Source organism: Pinus tabuliformis, chromosome 7, assembly GCF_031772625.1.
Source record: "Pinus tabuliformis cultivar Carrire ecotype Pingquan chromosome 7, CPIR1, whole genome shotgun sequence".
Lineage (NCBI taxonomy): Eukaryota > Viridiplantae > Streptophyta > Pinopsida > Pinales > Pinaceae > Pinus > Pinus tabuliformis.
The window spans coordinates 1,691,398,520-1,691,418,464 of record NC_142293.1 but is presented as its reverse complement, the minus strand read 5'-3'; the positions used below and the strand labels follow the sequence as shown (position 1 = coordinate 1,691,418,464).

Sequence of the window (19,945 nt, the reverse complement as noted above, 5' to 3'; positions counted from 1 at the left end):
AATGGCTATCAAAAATGCCAAAAAAATGACCTATCCATGAAGTAAATTTTAATATTAGTAAAATACGGCAGTCCAGAAACAAAAAGGTCCAGTCAATTTATCAATTCAGCGAAATAGAAAAAAAGCATAAATAATGCATCCCAAATTACAAGCACCTGGACATATGCTATATGAAGCTCCAAAAACTTTAATCGGTTTTTCCAAATTTAATAGAAAAACTATATAAAGCTCAAAAAACTTCAATTGGTTTTTCCAAATTTAATAGAAAAAAAAACTGAGAATCTTAAGGTAAGGGATATCATTGCTCCAAGGAACCACTTTTCTTTTCAAATATTATTTATAAAATTAGCTAATGCTCAACTGTCTACCGTGTATAACTTATGTAGGTGGTTTTGGTAATAATGATTCATTGTCACCTACTAATCACTAGATGATAAAAATAGATAACATGAACTTTGATTTCATTGTCAATGGAACATCTCAACAACATACAATGTTTATATGAAATATGAGTCATGAAAATTTGTGGGATCTCCAACAAAGTTTTATGGCTTTAGATTGAAATGAGTAACTTTTTCATCTGTAACTCTTAACACTCCTCGATATGAAATGATGAACAACCATTTCAACAATGATTATATTATTAATTGACTAAAAACTCTAACATGTAGGTATTGTGTATTTCAAATTCCACTTGGTGCTAAACATACATGACAAGAATGTAAATGAAAACAAAAATAGTTGTTTCTTTTGCTTTCATCTTATAAGAATGCTCTCTGCTTGTGGAAATTCCAAGCCTAGAAAGTCATTTATTTCGTGGACAAGCCACTCTTTTTCAACAAGTTCCAAGCCAGCCCCAAATGTGTGCTTCTTTATCCCTTCCTTTATGCAACATGTTGTAATTGGTCGACCATTTTGTTCCTGATAAAATTCCTGACCTTTGATTAACTTCCATATACAAACTTGAAATTTGAGAAGATGGTGCCCACAAATGACTTTCCAACAAATTTTCAAAACAAAGATAATTCAGACGTATCATATAATACATTCAATCATTCAATTTCACACATGTTGTGCTTAATCCATTGAGACAAGCTACGTACTCTCACAACCCAAGATGCAATAAATCTACATGTCATGTGCGTAATGCTAATTAAAACATAGGAGAAAAAGAAAGAACCAACCATAATGTAAAATAATAATTAGCATATATCAATATCAACCCCAATTTTACTAAGCATTGAGACGTTTGCACCTCAAAGTTCTTGATCCTTCTCAATAGATCCGGGGTTAACATGAATATATGCTAGTGAAAAGACTTCATTACTCATTGAATCAAACTATAAACTAAGGGAACTAACAAATCAAGAAAGCTTGTGCTCTTTCAAAAATGAGAGTTTAACCTAAGTCCATTTATCCTAAAAGAGAATCGCAGACAACTTACAGCTTCGATAATCACCCCAACTGATAAAATGTCCTTTGTTTGCCCGCCTACTTTGTAACTCCATAAGTTACCAAGCTTCCATGTTATGAAAAATTCTTTTACTCCAAAGTTCAAGTCAACACTTATAGCCAAACTAGAAAAGGCCCTCCCTGCCAACCTACAGAATTCGTAGCCATGGTTATAGATGTTATTAGTAAGAATTAGAACCTTAGCTAACAAAAACGGGAAAGGAGCACCAAAATGAGTAACAAGACCAGTATTGAAATTGAGTTCAGAGGGTTTCACATATAAGAAATGTTATATACCCATAGACTGTATATAAAAATATAGAAAGATATAATTTAAAAATCAAATAAAATACAATTTTAGGCTTACCCACAATACAGAAATATAAATAATTAATAATATCTAACATGCTTGTTTCTTATAATTATTGCCACAATAAATTTTAGATAATGAATTTTGCTAAAAAAAAATAACCATCTATAATTACATAAAACAAATGGTAATGTTCATCTATGATTTGACAAGTGACAAAGCTTATTTCAAAGTGCAAATAAACCTAATCTACATCTAGATCATTGGGCTCATTTGTTGGAATGGCCACTGAGCTTGAGCCCATTATTGAGCCACTACTTTCACCAATAGTCTGGCCAATGTTTTTTAGCATGTGTCAACATTGTCTTGCAACAAATCAAGTGGAATCTTATCATCTACATCATTTTGTGAAACGCCACAATCCCACATCCTAGTGGGTCCTATTTGGTACTCTAGTTGTTGTTGAGATAGTAGGTGTAGATTTGAGTCTATGAACACCAAATCTTGTGCATTTTTTGTGCCTAAGTCATTCCTCTTTACCAAATGGATAAAGGTATATTCACTCCAATTTTGCTCATACGCAAATGAACTAGTCCCTTATGAAGTAAAATTAACATCACACAATTGAATTTAATAAAAAAACTTGAAAAAATGCAAAACATAAATAAATTAATTATTTTTAAACGATATAATACAATAAATATTGATTATAGAATTATTGTTTGACAAAGCAAGGGAGTTCCTATATCATATTGCATCCAAAAGCCTATGGGTCCAAGTTATTTTCAGCTATATGCACAATGCTTAGCTGCAAAGTATTCCTTGAATGTCAAAGACTTCCCCAAGTCAAGCCATAAGGAAGTGCGGTTGTCACAATCATAACATTTATTGATAAAGGTCTTCCAATTATGCATGACCTTTGCATCTAAAGTTGGTTTCTCGTGAAACCATTTGGGATTAAGTAGGAATGAAATCAAATGAAGAGGGTTGTGAGTCGTGACACATTTGCTGACAAGTAGAACTAAGATCCCATGCCCCATTCTTGTTTTCCCCATTGATTTTCAGGAATTTTTCCTTCCATTATGTCGCAAACCTTCTCTCTTATTTGATCCATGCTCTCAAGTGTTCCTTAAGCAAGGTTGATTGCTGATAGATATGCTAAGGCTGAAAACAATAGGTGTGATTCCTTCACACTCTTCCAAAAATTCTTCAAAAAATGGACAATAATAATGCCTTCAACTTGTGGGCCATCCCCACTATGAGAAACCTTCCACCTTTGCCAATCCATCGATACCACCATCTCCTTAAGAGATCAATGCATATTTCCATTGATACCTTCTAGGTTGGCATATTTCCAATAAAGTGCTATGGATGTGCAACTTTCAGGCACAATTTGACTTTAATGCAAAATATAAATTTCACCTTTATCCTAGAGGTTTCTTGGATCTTAACCATGTGAATTTTCAGCCTTAGGGCTGTAATGAAATACAAATAAAACAACAACAGTGGCAGATATTATATCAACTCTTAACAACCCCAATCCACTAGGCAATTCAAGGGGAAAGATACCAACAAGTTTCATCCCTCAATAGAAATATTACCATGCATATAAAATATCCGAAAGCCACTTATTACAACTGTAAAAAAACCAAATATGCCCTTGTATTCTTCAATTAAATGTTAAATCACTTAACAATTCACCCTTGACTTATGTCAAATTAGCAAAACATATAGGGCTGAAAATTATACCACGAAGAATATGTATGGCTGAAAATCAAATCTACTATTTACAAAAGTACCGAACAATTAAAAGCTTCATTATATAGAAAGATGAAGTTCAAGTACATATCATGATTCATAACCTTAGTACAATGATAGTAAAATCCACTAGCTCTCCAAAACCTTGGGTACAAAAACCCAAGAAAACCCTAGCTCAACCAAGCAGATTCAACAAGCATGAACCACTTAAGCATGTCTTGCAAGGCAAGAAATCTTCTCTTTTTCTTCATTTCAACCAGTACAACCAAGGGGTTCAACTCAAAACTCTAATCTTTAAATCTCCATGGGATGAAACCCTAACCCTAGACTTCAAGATGCTCCAACAAGATCAAAGAACTCTAGCAACTCAAAGAGAGAGAGGGATTATATACCATAGAAGATCCAAGAGACAGATAGAGAGACAAGTTTGTTCCTCTTGGTCACATCTCTTCACAAATATGAACAAGAATGGCAAGTGTGTGAGGGACTCTGTCCTTCCTCTATATATATAAGAGGAAAGGGAGGCCAACAAAAAGATGTGGGTACTATCACTTGCAAGCAATTTACAATAATCACATGTAGGCTCATATATGTGGAGCACTACACTCCAAAATCCACATGTCAAGCTCCAAAGTGATGCCATCCACAAGCAAGGTTCCTAATGCAAGTGTGCTTTACAAGGTGTATAGGCTCTCTTACCCATCACCAATGGGTGGCCCCTATGGGAGAAATTTTCTCCTAGATTTGTCTTCAGTCGGTAGCTAGTAGCCTCTTGCGACCGCCTAATAGCTATGATGTGCTACCATCCTCCGCCACCTAAGCCAGCGATTGTGTACCCTCACTCATCTGTAATGATCATATGTTTGAAGGTGGGCCATCCAACCCCAAAGGTATGATTTTTCACTATGTAATTGGGTGTTTATGCTTGCTTTTCTTGGGCACACCTGGGCATGGATTATTGAGCAACTTGGAAGAAGGAGGGGCTTCGACTAAACTCTTGTTTCCTTCCCTCAACTGGGGGGGTTAATCTTGTTTCCTAGTCCCATGGGATCTCCTTTATTGACTATTAGCTTTAGGAGTGGCACTACATGGGAAACCCTGATTTTGGTTGGATGGTCCCACTTCCCAATACCATATATCTCACTCCCCTTTGCTCATTACAAGCCCTTTTCACATTTTCCCCAGCTGGGTCCACATTTGTCCATTGGGTCCATAAAGGTGTTAGCCTCCCCTTCCCCTTGCTTACACCTTCGGTTGGGCCTAGAACAATGCCCTAGAGGCTGATGCAGCTAAAAAGAAAGATAAATGCATAATATGGCCACATACAACAGGAAATGTACCAAAAAATGCAAAAGATGGCTGGGACAATAAAATTTAGCACGCAGGCAAAAGTCGAACATGAGCTCTACTCTATATCGTTATGGCCATCACCTTGGTTCCTAGGGCCCCTACGAGTGCTCCTTGAATCATTAAGGAACCCATGAATGTACCAACCCCTGGTCGGCTATGAATTGCCCCAATTTAAGGGGGTAATCACTGTTATATCTTACACATCATTCTCTCATCCCCTTGAGCCCTGAGCGGTAAAATGAAGAAAAATCAATAAAAGGAAAAAGGCAAATGAAGAAGGGTGGAAAAACAAAGGTCGGGATAACTCATGTACCATGATTGCTCCCTCCCACATTCATATACTGAAGGTATGGGATTTCCTCATCATAGCTACCCTTGTACCATGGCATGTAGCTTGGAGCCTCCCGCATTCATATACTGAAGGTATGGGATTTCCTCATCATAGCTACCCTTGTACCATGGCATGTAGCTTGGAGCCTTCCCTTTGTCCCCACTTCGTCCCATCATTATTTCACATGACACCTGCCACTTCAAAGGTGTATCTTGGACCTGTCATTCCCTTAGAGGTTGAAACCATGTAATAGGGTCCTTCATTAACCTCTCTAGTCAAGGGAGGTAACACCAATACATGTTTAAAGCCCCAAATTCGAAAGGGAAACCCACTATGAAGTGTCCACTTTTGCCCTTGATTAACAAGCTTATTTACTCAATTACAATAACGAATTATTGTATTGGAAGGTGAGGAGATGCATTGGATCTTATACTTGATTTAGGCGGGTCTTCATCTTGGACTTGGCCTCCCTATATGGGATCCAAGCCCTCCAGAGGATCACTATGGCATTTGTAGGGTGATCGTTGAGAGCCATGGACCTCCATCCATCTAGAAAATTGATTGCCACGCCATGGGCTTCTTCAACACCACCATTTGCTTGCTTGTGCCCCATTTATTCAGAGATGACGATGCACTTGGACCACATCGCCCAATCAACTACACATTGCATCCGACTCTCAGTAGTTGATCCAAGGCCTAGAGTGTGAAAAAATTATGCTGTAGTGATTGATTTATTTCTCCTACTTATTTACAATAATAAGTTATTTACCAATGCTTCAGTAAATATCAAAATAAATTTAGCTACAGACCTCACAAATTATGAACTGAGAAAAGAAAGAGAAACACTAGCACATGAACAATCACATTGACACACTTGTTTTTGGACAATAGTCCCTGGAAAAACCCAATGTGGGAAAACCGGTGCAGCAGATTTGAGGGTTTCTATTATTGGCAGTAAATTTCTGAATACAATCTAGATGCCCCAGAGAAATGGCAATCCACTCAGAGAAGATAACTGATAGAAAAATAGTGAGAATTTTCTCACACTAAATCTGGAGATTTTGCACTGGCCCCAGCTCCTGGATGACCCACTGCGCAGTCTTTGCGTGAGCCTATGCAGTCACTGTGTGGAGACTCCCTCTGACTGCGTCACCCTTGCTGCTGCTACGTTTGTTGCTGAGAAATCGAGATTTCATTTGTCAATCACCCACAATGATTCCTGACACTGATCTTTGCTATCCCCCAACAGTTTTGCGTCAACCTCCTTCAGTTGTTGCGCTGTCCCTCCTTGGCACTGCGCTGCCTCTCTGATCCTTCACTGTCTTCTCTAAAGTATATTCACTGGAACTAGAAATCACTTCCTTCCAGTACTGCCTTTGATGCTCATTGCTTGATCACTTGTTCGAATTCCTTAGCCAACCCTGCCCTAGGAATATCGAACTGACTGATCAACCCTCCGTGTGTTTACAAATGAACCCCAAGCCTTCTTCTTATACTTTTCTCGTTGAGACTTCAACAGTTGAGATTAAGTCTCTAATCAACGGCTAAGATTAAAACTTGACTTGATTCGTCTTCTAGAACATTCTCACCCATATTTTGATTAATACTCATTATTATTTTAATTTTCCTAAGTTTAGACTTAGGAACCCCATTAAAAATATTATTTATTTTAATAAAATACAATCCAGGAGGAATTGCACCAAACGGTTTCTGGGTTCTTTAGAACTCATGTGCTTTAGCCTCTCCGCTAATTTTTGTGGCTAGAGCACATCTGATGCTACCAAAAACTAACACTCCCTCTTAGTGAGGAATGTGCTCTAGCAACAATGTCCAACTACATGCTACTATGTCTCTGAAGTATCTCTTTTCTGCACCATTGCTGCCACCAACACTGTGTTGTTGCTGCCCATGACATTACCACTGCCATTGCTGCATTTGTACTACAACTCCCTCTCAAATGCTGCATCACGCTATTGAAAGGGATTTTCTAGCATACCCATATGTTCTCAGAATTGAACAAACTTTGTTCTTCCTAGAGCGTTGGTGAGTACATCTGCTACTTCATTTCTTGTGGGAGTATATTCCAACTATACCGACCCACGCTGAACACAGTCCCTGATAAAGTGACACTAAATATCAATGTGTTTGGAGCGATCATGAAACACTAGATTTTCAGAGAGCTTGATACAACTCTAATTATCACAAAAGATTTTTGTCGCTTCCATCCTCTTCCCGAATAGATTTACAAGCAGTTTCCTGAGCCATATAGCTTCACATGTTGCTGTGCTAGCTGCCATATACTCAACTTCAGCCGAGCTCAGTGCTACAGACTTCTACTTGTTACTGCACTAGGAGGTCATCCTAGATCCAGTATCGAAGCAACACCCAATTGTACTTTTCCTATCTACTGAACTTCCTGCCCAATCTGCATTAGTGAATCCACTCAATTCGATATCATCGCCCTTGGTGTATCTTAATCCAAAATTGACTGTTCCCCACACATACCTCAGAATGTGCTTTGCTACTGCCTAGTGTGCCCTTTTTGGTTCCACCATGAACTAACTAACGGTGTTGATACATAAGTGACCCAATGAGTTATCTGTATAAGGTGGGGTCCACTTCCTTCATGTCAAATTTTGTTTCCAGGTTCTTGCAATCCTCTATGAGTCTGGATGATCCCGTAAAAAATAGATCATCCACATATAATACCAGAATTAACGGCTCATCTTCTACTAACAAATAATAAAGATTGGGATCGACATCGCTCTTGATGAATCCCAGTTGCTGTAAGTAGCTGCCATTCGACCATACCAAGCTTTAGGTGCTTGTTTTAGCACATACAAGGCTTTCTTCAATCTATACACATGAGTTCTCTTTTCATGTATTTCGAAACCTTCTGGTTGTTCGATATATACCTCCTCTTCTATCACCCCATTCAAGAACGTTGTCTTGACATCCATTTGGTGAATCTCCCATCCCATTTGTGCTACAAGGGATATAATGGATCTGATAGAGGTATACCGAGCTACTAGGGCAAAGGTCTCTTCATAGTTTATTCCTTCCTTTTGAGCATACCCTTTCGCGACGAACCTAACCTTATACTTGTCTACGCTACCATCTGCAGCATACTTGATCTTGTAGATCCATCTCGAACCCACAACTGATCTGTTCTCTGGTCTTGGTACAATTTCCCAAACATCATTTGTCATAATGGAACTATACTCTTCTACCATGGCATCCACCCACACTTGGTGCTGTACGACTTCACAAAAACTAGACGGTTCTTTGACCTGAGCTACCAATGCTTGGTACCTGTCAAGTTGTCTACGTTGCCTTTTCTCGGCTATAGGAGCTCCAACAAATTCCTCTACGTCCCTCAAAGTCTGTCGTACCTCTCATCTAGTCCTTCCACTGGTGGTGGGAGGTTCCATCTGTTCTTCTTCCTGTTGTTGTACCTGTTGTGACACTCCTGGCTCCTCTTCTCTTGAGGAAATGCTAGTACTGGTTACAGTTCTCAAACCATATACCTGTCTTCCTACTAGATCTGTTCCCTGTTGCTGGACTAGGGGAACATCCTCAGCTTGTTCTTCAAAAGGCATCTCTCGAGATTTCCTGAAAGCTCTATCTTCCATGAACTTTACATCCCGCCTTACTACAATCTTCCTATTGCTCGGAATGTAGATTCGGTATGCCTTTGAAGTCTCGCTGTAACCCACGAGATATCCAACTTCAGCAGTCTGCTCTAACTTGCTCCGCTTCTCATCTGGAATATGACAATAAACCACACTTCCAAATACCTTGAGGTGACTCACTTCTAGCTTCTTTTCCGTGAAAACACCCTCCGACGTCTTCTTTCCTAAAGCCCTGTGAGGGGTCCTGTTTTGAATGTATACAGTCGTGCTGCACGCTTCTGCCCATAAAAACTTGGGTAGATTCTGATCATATAACATTGCCTTTGCCGCTCCAACAATAGTTTTGTTCTTCCTTTCTGTGACTCCATTATGTTCTAGATTATAAGGTGTTGTCCGTTCTCTTCTAATCCCTTCTCTTGCACATAAATCTGTGAAGTTTTTATCTATGTATTTTCCACCATTATCCGAGCACAATATTTTGATCTTCCTTCCTATCAGGTTTTCCACTAAAGCCTTAGACTCCTTAAATTGATCAAAGACCTCATCCTTGGTTTTTAAGAAATAAATCCAAGTTTTCCTGGAATGGTCATCTATGAAGGTGACAAAATACTCAACACCACTGATAGCTCTTGTAGACATTGGACCGCAGATGTCTGAGTGTATTAAACCCAATACACTCTGAGCTCTATTGTTGCTTCTGGAATAAGCCGCTTTGGCATACTTGCCTAGTACGCAGCTTCTGCATGTATCATCATGCTTGGTAGTAAGCACTGGAACCCCCATAACAGTTTCCTTGAGAATCCTTAATGCCCCATGATGTAAGTGTCCCATCCTTCTATGCCACAGTTCATTCAAGTCTTTCTCTCCACTGACATTATTTCTTATCAGTGCCATAGGAGACTCGAGCTGCAACTTATATAACCTATTGCTTCGAGTTCCAATCTGGGCCCTCTTTTTCCACTTAGGATGCTTGACATATACTCTGTTACCAATGAAGTATACATCATATCCTTTATCTTGTAATTGAGATACTGAAATCAAATTCATTCCCATACCTGGCACATGCAGTACGTTAGTGGCCCGAAGACTATCTCCTGCTACTGTCTAGAATGTAATGGTTCCCTTTCCTACTGGGGTGCATTTCATCTTGTTACCCATTGTGATTTGGAAGTTCATCTGTTCCTCCTGATAGCTTGAGAAATATCCTCGTTCTCCATTCATATGAGTTGAAGTCCCGTTATCAATGTACCAATCCTCGATTGATGCAGAACTCGATAAGCAAGCAAATTGCTCTTCCAACCTGGAAGCTAATTTGGAAATATTATGATCCCTACTGTTCTCCATGCTATTTTTCTCTATTGGTAATTTCTGCAAGGGACTGCGTGAATCTTTTGGAGATTGATTTGCATCCAATATGGCACCACCACCCTATATTGCAGAAATCACTGCCATCTTGCCCGATCTTCACTTTGATACCATGTGAAAAAATTATGCTGTAGTGATTGATTTATTTCTCCTACTTATTTACAATAATAATTTATTTACCAATGCTTCAGTAAATGTCAAAATAAATTCAGCTGCAAACTTCACAAATTATGAATTGAGAAAAGCAAGAGAAACACCAGCACATGAACAGTCACATTGACACACTTGTTTTTGGACAATAGTCCCTGGAAAAACCTAATGCAGGAAAACCCGTGCAACAGATTTGAGGGTTTCTATTATTGGCAGTAAATTTCTAAATACAATCTGGATGCCCCAGAGAAATGGCAATCCACTCAGAGAAGATAACTGATAGAAAAATAGTGAGAATTTTCTCACATTGAATCTGGAGATTTTTCACTGGCCCCAGCTCCAGGATGACCCACTGCGCAGTCTCTGCGTGAGCCTCCGCAGTCACTGTGTGTCTTCTGTGTGGAAACTCCCTCTGACCGAGTCACCCTCCTTGGCACTGCGCTCTCTCTAATCCTTCACTCTCTTCTCTGAAGTATATTCACTGGAATTGGAAATCACTTCCTTCTAGTACTGCCTCTGATCCTCACTGCTTGATCACTTGTTCGAATTCCTTAGCTAACCCTGCCCTAGGAATATCGAACTGACTGATCAACCCTCTGTGTGTTTTCAAATGAACCCCAAGCCTCCTTCTTATACTTTTCTCATTGAGACTTCAATGATTGAGATTAAGTCTCCAATCAATGGCTAAGATTAAAACTTGACTGGATCCGTCTTCTAGAACATTCGCACCCATATTTTGATTAATACTCATTAATATTTTAATTTTCCTAAGTTTAGACTTAGGAACCTCATTAAAAATAATAATTAGTTTAATAAAATACAATGCTGGTGGAATTTCACCAAACAGTTTTTGAGTTCTTTAGAACTCATGTGCCTTAGCCTCTCCACCAATTTTCATGGCTAGAGCACATCCGATGCTACCAAAAACTAACATAGAGGGAGGTTTTTTCTTTCCTAGGGAGACATAGCAGGGTATGTTTCATCTTCTAGCCGTCATTGATGGACCATCGACTTGATCTTGAGCCACTTGGAGACCCATTTGGAGCCCACAGAGCCCAAATATGGGTTTGGAGATGTTTTGTGGCATATGGAGGACATCCCCTTCTCTATCATCATGTTTTAGGCCCCCACTCTCATTCTTAGCACATGAGGTCTCAACGCTTCGCCTCTAGGCCTCCACGTCAACCTTCCGTGGCATTAAGAGGGCTCATTCAATTTACTTTGTGGTTGGCTTGTAACCATGGGTGGGTTTCTTAGCACATTTAGGGAAAAAGGGGGCTTTGTCTTTCAGATTTTGAACTCTTAGTACTTGTATAAATAGGAGAGAGCTAGTCTCTCCCTAGCATCACACTTTGGATTTTCTATCTCTCTTATTGAGAATTTCAGACCTGCAATTAGAGGATGAATTTGGACGAATTGGATGCATTTTGATGTTTGGAAATTTTCGCTCTCTCTTGGAGCTTCTTTTTGGCATTGTGATGGATGGGTATATTCTTCATTGTCTTGTACGTGCTATTTAATGTTATATTTCTGATTTTTGTTTAATGTTTAATGCATGGAATGTTGTCTCATGGTTTTTAATGTGCCCTAATTGATGAAATTGTGTCTAAACATTGAAACTATTGGGAAATTTTGCATGTAATAATGGATAATGAATGAATGAATGTTCCTAGAGGATTTGTTGTATTTTGCATCCTTGAAACTCCATCAACAACTGTCATCAAAGTGTAAATATCTAGAAGTTGTTTTGTTGCTGCATCAATTAAGGGTAGCGAAATTTCGTCTAGGTCTCCTTGAAGAGCGAGTTGCCATATCAAGATTATGCTTGACTCCAATTCTCCCAATTGTTAGGCACTGGTTGCCAAATCATATTTCTTTTCACTTCCTTTCACCTCTTTTCCTCACCCCTTTTCCTCACCCCTTTAAGGATAAGGAGGCCTCTCTAGGGCCTAGTGCGAAATCCATTAGAGGAGTGTGTTTTGAATTTCGTTTCAATAGATCTCTTCCTTAGTGTCTCCTCTAGTGATCCTCAAGTTTTGGTGGATTTCCTACGGTGGAATCTTCAAAAATTTGATGCCCTAGCCTTCACACCAAGTGGGAACCCTAGAAGCTAATCCTTCAACTATCATTCATGCCTTGACTTAATTAATACTGATTAATTAACCATATTCCATAAGTTTGGACTTAAGAAATATTTAAAAACTGGTTAATAATCTAATTAAGTCGTTTTTAGGCGGAATTTCCATAAACGATTTCTGGGTTTTGGAGATGTCATGTATTCTAGGCTCTCCACAAAATTTCAAGGCTAGAACACATTCGATGCTACAAATATTAACACTCCCTCTTCGAGGGGAATGTGTTCTAGTGCTACTGCATACCTTGTAGCAGCACCCTGTCTCTGCGTCATCTCCTATCACGTTGTTGATGTCTGGCCATGCTGCCCACCAAGCACTACGCAACTCGGATACATGTTGCATCTGTGTAGCCACTTACCCTACTGAACTACTGCCAACACTGCATCTGCACTGCAACTCCCTCTCATTTGTTGCTGCTGCAACTGCAACATCTGCAATTGAAAATCATCCAAAATACTGAATCAATTGTGATCAGTATAATGCATTTTTCACTTGAGTCTCTGACTGCTGCTAGCATCTGCACTGTCACTAAGGAATCTGGATTGCTGCCAATTCTGCAATGCGCTCCCCAACATCTGCCTGCTACTAATCTTTGCAACTCTCACTTTGGCATCTGACTGCATCAACTATCACTGATTCATCCTGCTACTAAAAACTGCGGGCCCCAGTAGTAAGGTTTTGATCCATGAGGTGGACTCCTCAAGGATCCTGCCCATTTGCAGTGCTCTGAGGCTACAACACCAAATCTCCCCACCTCACTCCTGGAGGTATGTCAGCAAACACGGCGAAGTCTTACTTTAGCCTGGAGAATGGCCTATTGATATCGGCTGAAGCTGCCTGTCGGTCCTGCTTCTCCTCCTTGTCCTTCTTCCTGAGTGGACACTGGATACTATGGTGACCAAGCTCACAACATCTGAAACACATGACCTTTGACAGGTCCTTCTTCTTCTTCTTATGCTCCCCTTGTCCCTGACTGGGACCCTTCGATGCAAGGGCCACATTCTCCTCCTCCTTCACCTGCTTCGATCCGCTGTTGCTGCCACTGATGGAGCTCTTCAATAGAGCTCGTCTCAACTCCTCCTACTGCAAATCAGCCCACATCCTGTCCCACCTTGGCAAGGTATCTTTGCCCAAGATACTTTGGATGAATACCTGCCACTCTTCAGAGACACTGTTTAGTGCCAATCGCACTAGCTCTGTGGGTTGAGGCATTGCCCCAACAACTAACAATTGGTCTTGGACCTCCTGAATCCTGGTGAGGAAGGGGTCTATGCCTTCCCCCTTTTGCATCCAAATGAGCCTCAACTTCTCCTCTAAGTACATCTTTCGCTGTTTGAAAGTCCCCTGGCATAGTGTGGAGAGGGTATCTCACATCTCTTTGGTCATTCCCTTGGCCGCTATATGTGATACAATGTGATCCCAGACTCCATCTAGAATCAGCGTCTTTGCCCGCGCCATCTCCTTTCTATACTCCTTCAGCTAATTTGCATCCTGGGGTACTGCTACCACTGCATCAATATACATCTTCAGGCCAAACTCATCTAGAAGGAAGGACATCCTTGCCTTCCAGATGACATAGTTGGAAGCTCCATCCAACCTGTCCTGATCAAGAAGCCCAACAATGGCCATCTCAATAAATGTCAAAAATATTCTGCTTCCTTCTACTCAGCGATTCGCGCTCCCTTCTAGAGTGAAAATATGCTCACAACGACTACTGACCTGCAAGGACAAATTTAACTTCTTGAGACTAGAAGTTCTATGAGGAAAATTTTCCTTTAGTGTGTGCTCTTCTTCCATCCACTCAATGCTAGCTCTGCTCTAGCAAACTGTTGCAAAACTACTACATCCAACTAGAGATATGCTCTGCAAAAACAATGAGCTGCTCCCTCTGCCTCTAGAATCACTGGATCTGGAGAGATCGATTTTTTTTGTCCCTCACTCAGAAAAATCGAATCTCCTCAAGTAACTCAGCCTCTTGGCAAAGTGACTGCGCTGCCCCTGGGAATTTCGATCTGCTACCCACATTGAACAACGAAACTCCTCTCTTCGCCTCTGAGCTCTCCGGCTGATGAGCTGCACTTCGATACCATGTGAAAATTCCACAATCAGAATCCTATTGCAGCAACTAGAAATTATTCTCCTAATTGTTAATTTAATTTAACAATTTATTTATTGTTTGCTACAACAAATACTGAATAAATCACATTGCAACCTACACAAATAAAACTGCGGAAGAATAAACGTTGGAAGAAATGCTAGCACGCACAAATAAAATAACACAGTTATTTTTGGACCAATGTCCCCAGAAAAACCCAACTTGGGAAAACTGATGCAGCAGCTGAGGGTTTTAATATTAAACATTGGTGAAATAATGTGAGTACAACTGAATGCCGAAACTAGCAATCCTACAGAGAAATACTGGAAAGAAAAATCTAGTGAGGAAATTTCCTCTCCACAGGCAAATTCGGGCTCTGACCTCAGCTCCAGGTTAGCCATCCAAACTGGCTCTATGGCATATGCAACTACTGTGTCACACTAGCATAGTCCCTTTTGCAGTTCGAACCAACTTCTCCTCAAGCCGTTTGGTTTGTTGCTGTCTGGGAAAATGTCTCTCCTGGCCTCCAAAACCTCTGTCCAGCTTCTAGCACTGAAACTCATCTTTCCCTAGAAGAATCAAAACTGCCTCGAGAGGTTACTGCGCTGCCCCAACGTCAACCTCTCTGTGGCTCTTCTGCCTCTCTACAAATGCACTCACTGGATTTGGAAACCTTCTTCCGGCTGCACCGTCGCTGCCCCTCTCTCATTGCTTCAATCTCACTGGCTCTCTCTCCGGCAACTGACTATTGCTACTCTAGAAATCGAACTTCTCAAGTGTGTTCTCCATCACCACATCGACCTCCTCTTATAGTCCTCTGTTGGAGCACCAACGACCAAGATTAAAACTTAATCGATGGCTAGGATCATCTTCAAGTCGATCCATGTGAGTTTCTAGATCATTCACACCTTGACTTAATTAATACTAATTAATTAACCATATTCCCTAAGTTTAGACTTAGGAAATATTTAAAAACTGGTTAATAATCTAATTAAGTCATTTCTAGGCAGAATTTCTAGAAACGATTTTCGGGTTTTGGAGATGTCATGTAATCTAGCCTCTCCACAAAATTTCAAGGCTAGAACATATCTAATGCTACAAAAACTAACGTAGGTCTGTGCTCTTATCCCCTAGACAGAGAACTCTTTTGGATGTTACCCTTGGACCCTAGTCCTGTGAGATCTCTTTTATTGACCATTGGGCTTTTGGGATGGTACTTCATGGGAAACCCTAATTTTGGTTGCATAGTCTCACTCCCTCATCTACATATATCACTCCCCTTCCACTCATTATAACCCCATTCATCATTCCTCCCACCTGGGTCCACATTCCTCCATTGGGTCCACATAGGGTTAGCCCTCCCCTTCCCCTTGCCCACACCTTAGGTCGGGCCTGGATGATGCCCCGGAGGTTGATGTAGCTGAAAAGAAAAGTAAAAGCATAATTGGCCACATTCAATAGGAAAATGTACCACAAAATGAAAAAGATGGCCGAGACAAACACATTTAGCACGTGCGCAAAAGCCAATGCATGAGCTCTACCACATTCTCATGGCCATCACCTTAGTTCCCATAGGCCCTAGATGAACCCCTTTTATCATTCAGGAACCCATGATCGTCCCAACCCCTGGTGGGCAATGAACCGCCCCACCTCAAAGGGGGTATCCACTGCTATACCTTACATATCATGCTCTTACTCCTTGAGCCCCGAGCAGTTAACCAAAGAAAAATCATAAAAGGCAAAAGGAAAATGAAGAAGGGTGGAAAAATCAAGGCCAGGGTGACTCATGTACCACAATTGCTCCCTCCTATACATTATATACGCAAGTGTGGGCTTCCCATTTATTAGCTACCCTAGTACCTTGGCATGTGACCCAAGATTGCCCCATCCATCACCTACTTTGTATCATCCCTTTATCATATGCCACCACCATTTGAAGGATGTACCTTGGACATATCATCCCCTTTAAAAGTAGAAACAACCTAATAGGGAGCTTGGTTAACCCCCTTTGGAGCTTGGAGACATTAGCAAATGCCAAAGCCCACTATGGAAGGGCATGCTATTATGAAATGTTGATTTCGGGTAGCATCGAATGTGCTCTAGCCACGAAATTTGGTGGAGAGGTTGGGGCACATGAGACCTCCAATACCCAAAAAGGGTTTGGGCAAATTCTAAACAGATAAGGAGATATTAAAATAATTAATATTTTTAATGGAGTCCCTAAGTCTAAACTTAGGGAAAATAAAATATTAATGTGTATTAATATGAATTTGTGTTAGAATGGTTCAAAAGACATGGATCAAGCCAGATCTAATCTTAGCCGTTGATTAGGGACTTAATCTCGGCTGTTGAGATGTCAACAGGAAAAGTATAAGAGGAGGCTTGAGGGTCACTTGGAGAGTACACCAGATGATTAGTCATTCTATTCTCTAGAGCGGAGTTTGCTAAGAGAGATAAAATCAGTGATCGGGAGAGCAACTGAGGGGCATTGGGTACAGAGAAACAGAGAAGGCAGAGATTGTGCCAGAAGCACAGCGCAACAACCAAGGAGAGTGATGTAGAGCCAGCAAGGGCTCACACAACTCACACAGCCAAGTACTGTGCAGAGCACCAGAGGGGCCAGCGTAGCTGACGCAGAGGCTCCTAGAGCTAACGCAGGGCCTCCTGGGGCTGACGCAGAGGCTCCTAGGAAGGCTGACATAGGGCCAGTGCTGGGCTAGAGCCTAGGAGAGGTTGAAGCAGTCCAGATTGGGCAGACACTGGGAGCAATTTTGTGCTGAGGAACTACTAGAAGGATTTTTTTCCATGGTTTCAGCGAATAGATTTCTCTCAAACTGTGAGGTATAGCTGCTAAGGAAATTCTCTGTTGGGTAGGCCAGTTTCGGCACCAAGATTGTACTCTAATATTGCTTAATAAGAAAACCCTCAGATAGTTGCACTGGTTTTCCCGCATTGGGTTTTTCCGAGGACATTGGTCCAAAAATAATGGTGTCATGTGGTGTTTTTGTTCTTGTTTCTTTTAATTGCTAATCTGTAATATGTTGAGTATGCATTGGTGTTTATTTTTAGTATTTACTTTGTAAATAACTTGTTAAAGAAAAATAACAAGTAGGTAGGAATAAATTAAAAAAGGTGCATGAAAGGTTTCTAAACTAAGTAAACTTAGAAACTTCAACATGAAATACCCACTTGTTGTCCATGGTTTGTAAGCTCTTTAACTCGATTACTTTAAATGACTTGTTGTGCTGGAAGGATAGGGGACACATTGGATCTTATGTAGGATTGCAAATGGTTTTCATTTTGGGTTTGGTCTTCCTATACAAGGTCCTAGCCCTCCAGAGGGCTACATTGGCACATGTAGGGTGTGTGTAGAGAGCCATGGGCCTCCACAACAGTAGAAAACATTCCATGGATCCCCAAAGAAGTTCATAGATTGCTCGAGTTTCATCTATTGAATGAGGAAGATACACTTGATTCACCATGCCCAGCCAACCCCACAGTTGTATCATGCACTTGGCAAATGACCCATGGTGTGTATGCTGATGCGACAACACTTATATTATCATCTGAGCCCTTACAGATGGTCTACAGACATCTTTGACCTACTTGGAGACCCATGAGGTTACTTGTGGACCCCCACAACCATTAGGAGCACCACAGGTTTTTTATTTGGAGAACAAGGGGCCAACTGCTTGTCCACTACTTTTGGGAGTCCTATTCATCATTATGGCACTTATGGACTTCATCAGGCTTCATAGAAGGCCCAATGTCATGTATTATTGATCATTCGACCTCTTAAAAGGCTTATTTTTTTGTTTATGAGCTAGTTTGGTAGGCTTATCACCAAATGTTAGTTATTTGGCATATTTTTTTTTATTTTAGGGGCCAATGTAGGCCTAATTAGCTAAATCAAACTCATTAAAAGTGTATAAATAGAAGTGATGAGGATTCATTTTAGCATCATCACTTGGACTGGACTTGTATCTCTCTTGAAAATTTCGCTATCCTTCTTGGAGGACGAATTTTGGAGCATGGAATGAATTTTGATGTTTGGATTATTTTCTCGTCTTTGAGCTTCTTTATTGGCAAATTATTGATGGTTGGATATACTCTTAATAGATGTAAGTGCAATTTAATGTTATTTTTTTTTCTATTTTTGTCCCATACATTGTTGCTAGGTTTTCTCTATACTAGGGATAATTTACTGCATCCATTTATGCGCAGTTGTGGAAATTCAGTTTCTAGATAGTGATGCTTCATGTATGGGCCATGTATTATGAATGAATGTTCCTAGAAATGCTTCTTCATTGAAATTCATCTTGATAAGCCATCATTTTTCAAAACGAAGTACAAATTTCTTGAAGTTGCTTTTGCTGCTGCCCTAATGCTATGCGAAGTTGTCTTTGAGGCCTCCTTGACATAGAAAATTCAATGTCCATAGTCATAATTACTCTCGACTCCAAATCTCCCCAAAGGATTAGGCACTGGTCCACCACAAGGTAATCACCTTAAACCTATTTTCCTTCTCCCCTCTCCTCTTCTCTAGGTCTAGTCCTTTAGGTCTCCTAGGGCATCATTTATCTTGCAAACCACCCACTGAAAAAATTTGATCTCTTGGCATCCTCTGCGTTGGGGTTTCTCCTAGGCACCCTCCAATTTTGAAGCAATTTTGATGGTGGGATTGTGAGATACCTCAAGCCCTAGCCTCAAGATCAATCTTGCCCTTGGTTTCCTTAGGCAAAAGACCTCATTGGGATCCTCATATTGTCTTGCACTAAAAATTCTTCCTTTGATCCCTTTCTCCCTCCAGAATAGGTCAAGCATATCCTTGGTTGCTAAACCCTATCCCCTTGACCTAACCCCGGGTCCACTTGGTCTCGTGTGGTCCCATACACTATTAAGGATAATCCTTCAAGGATCATTTGGAATCCAAGCTTTCACAAAAATTTTAAGGCCTAGGTACCTCCATTATAAGATACATACCGTAAACCTAAACCTTGAAATTCACTTTAAGCCCTTCCTTAATATCCTACAACCTTGCCTTCCAAAGAAAGCAAGCCACATATCTGAGCCTCTTGTGAATAGGCTTCTAAGATCACCCCTCACCCTATTATTGGTCCATCCATTTCGTGATCCTTATCATAACAGGTCTCCTCTCATCGGTGAAAGACTGTAAAGAGAAGGGAGCCTTAACCGAGATGACAATGGCCTATTGCTCCATTGTTGCCCTTAGCTTAGTGGTAGTTCTTCAAGGATCCCTTTTTAGGACCCCTGCTAGTTTGAGCGGCAACATGTGCTCTCTAGAAACCTCCTTATTTCCTTGTAGATGATGCCTAAAGCAAAAAAAAATGATGAGTCATGCCTTAA

The 19,945-nt window shown here is 40.5% G+C and overlaps 1 protein-coding gene across 10 annotated transcripts in view; it reads right to left on the bottom strand.

Moving 5' to 3' along the window:
• Nucleotides 1-623: 623 nt before the first annotated feature.
• Nucleotides 624-19,945, bottom strand: part of LOC149255020 (uncharacterized) — a 451,815-nt gene continuing 432,493 nt past the window's right edge. For 8 of the 10 annotated variants that reach the window (XM_089460284.1, XM_089460289.1, XM_089460288.1 and 5 more), the window contains 2 exons: nt 1,445-1,601; nt 624-921 (listed from right to left, as the gene is read on the bottom strand). In XM_089460284.1, coding sequence (XP_089316410.1) covers nt 757-921; nt 1,445-1,601 — 322 coding nt within the window. In that variant the 3' untranslated portion in view covers nt 624-756. Of the gene's footprint in view, nt 922-1,443; nt 1,602-19,945 lie in introns of those variants that run through there. The other 2 variants (XR_016267201.1, XM_089460290.1) reach the window with 2 other exon arrangements.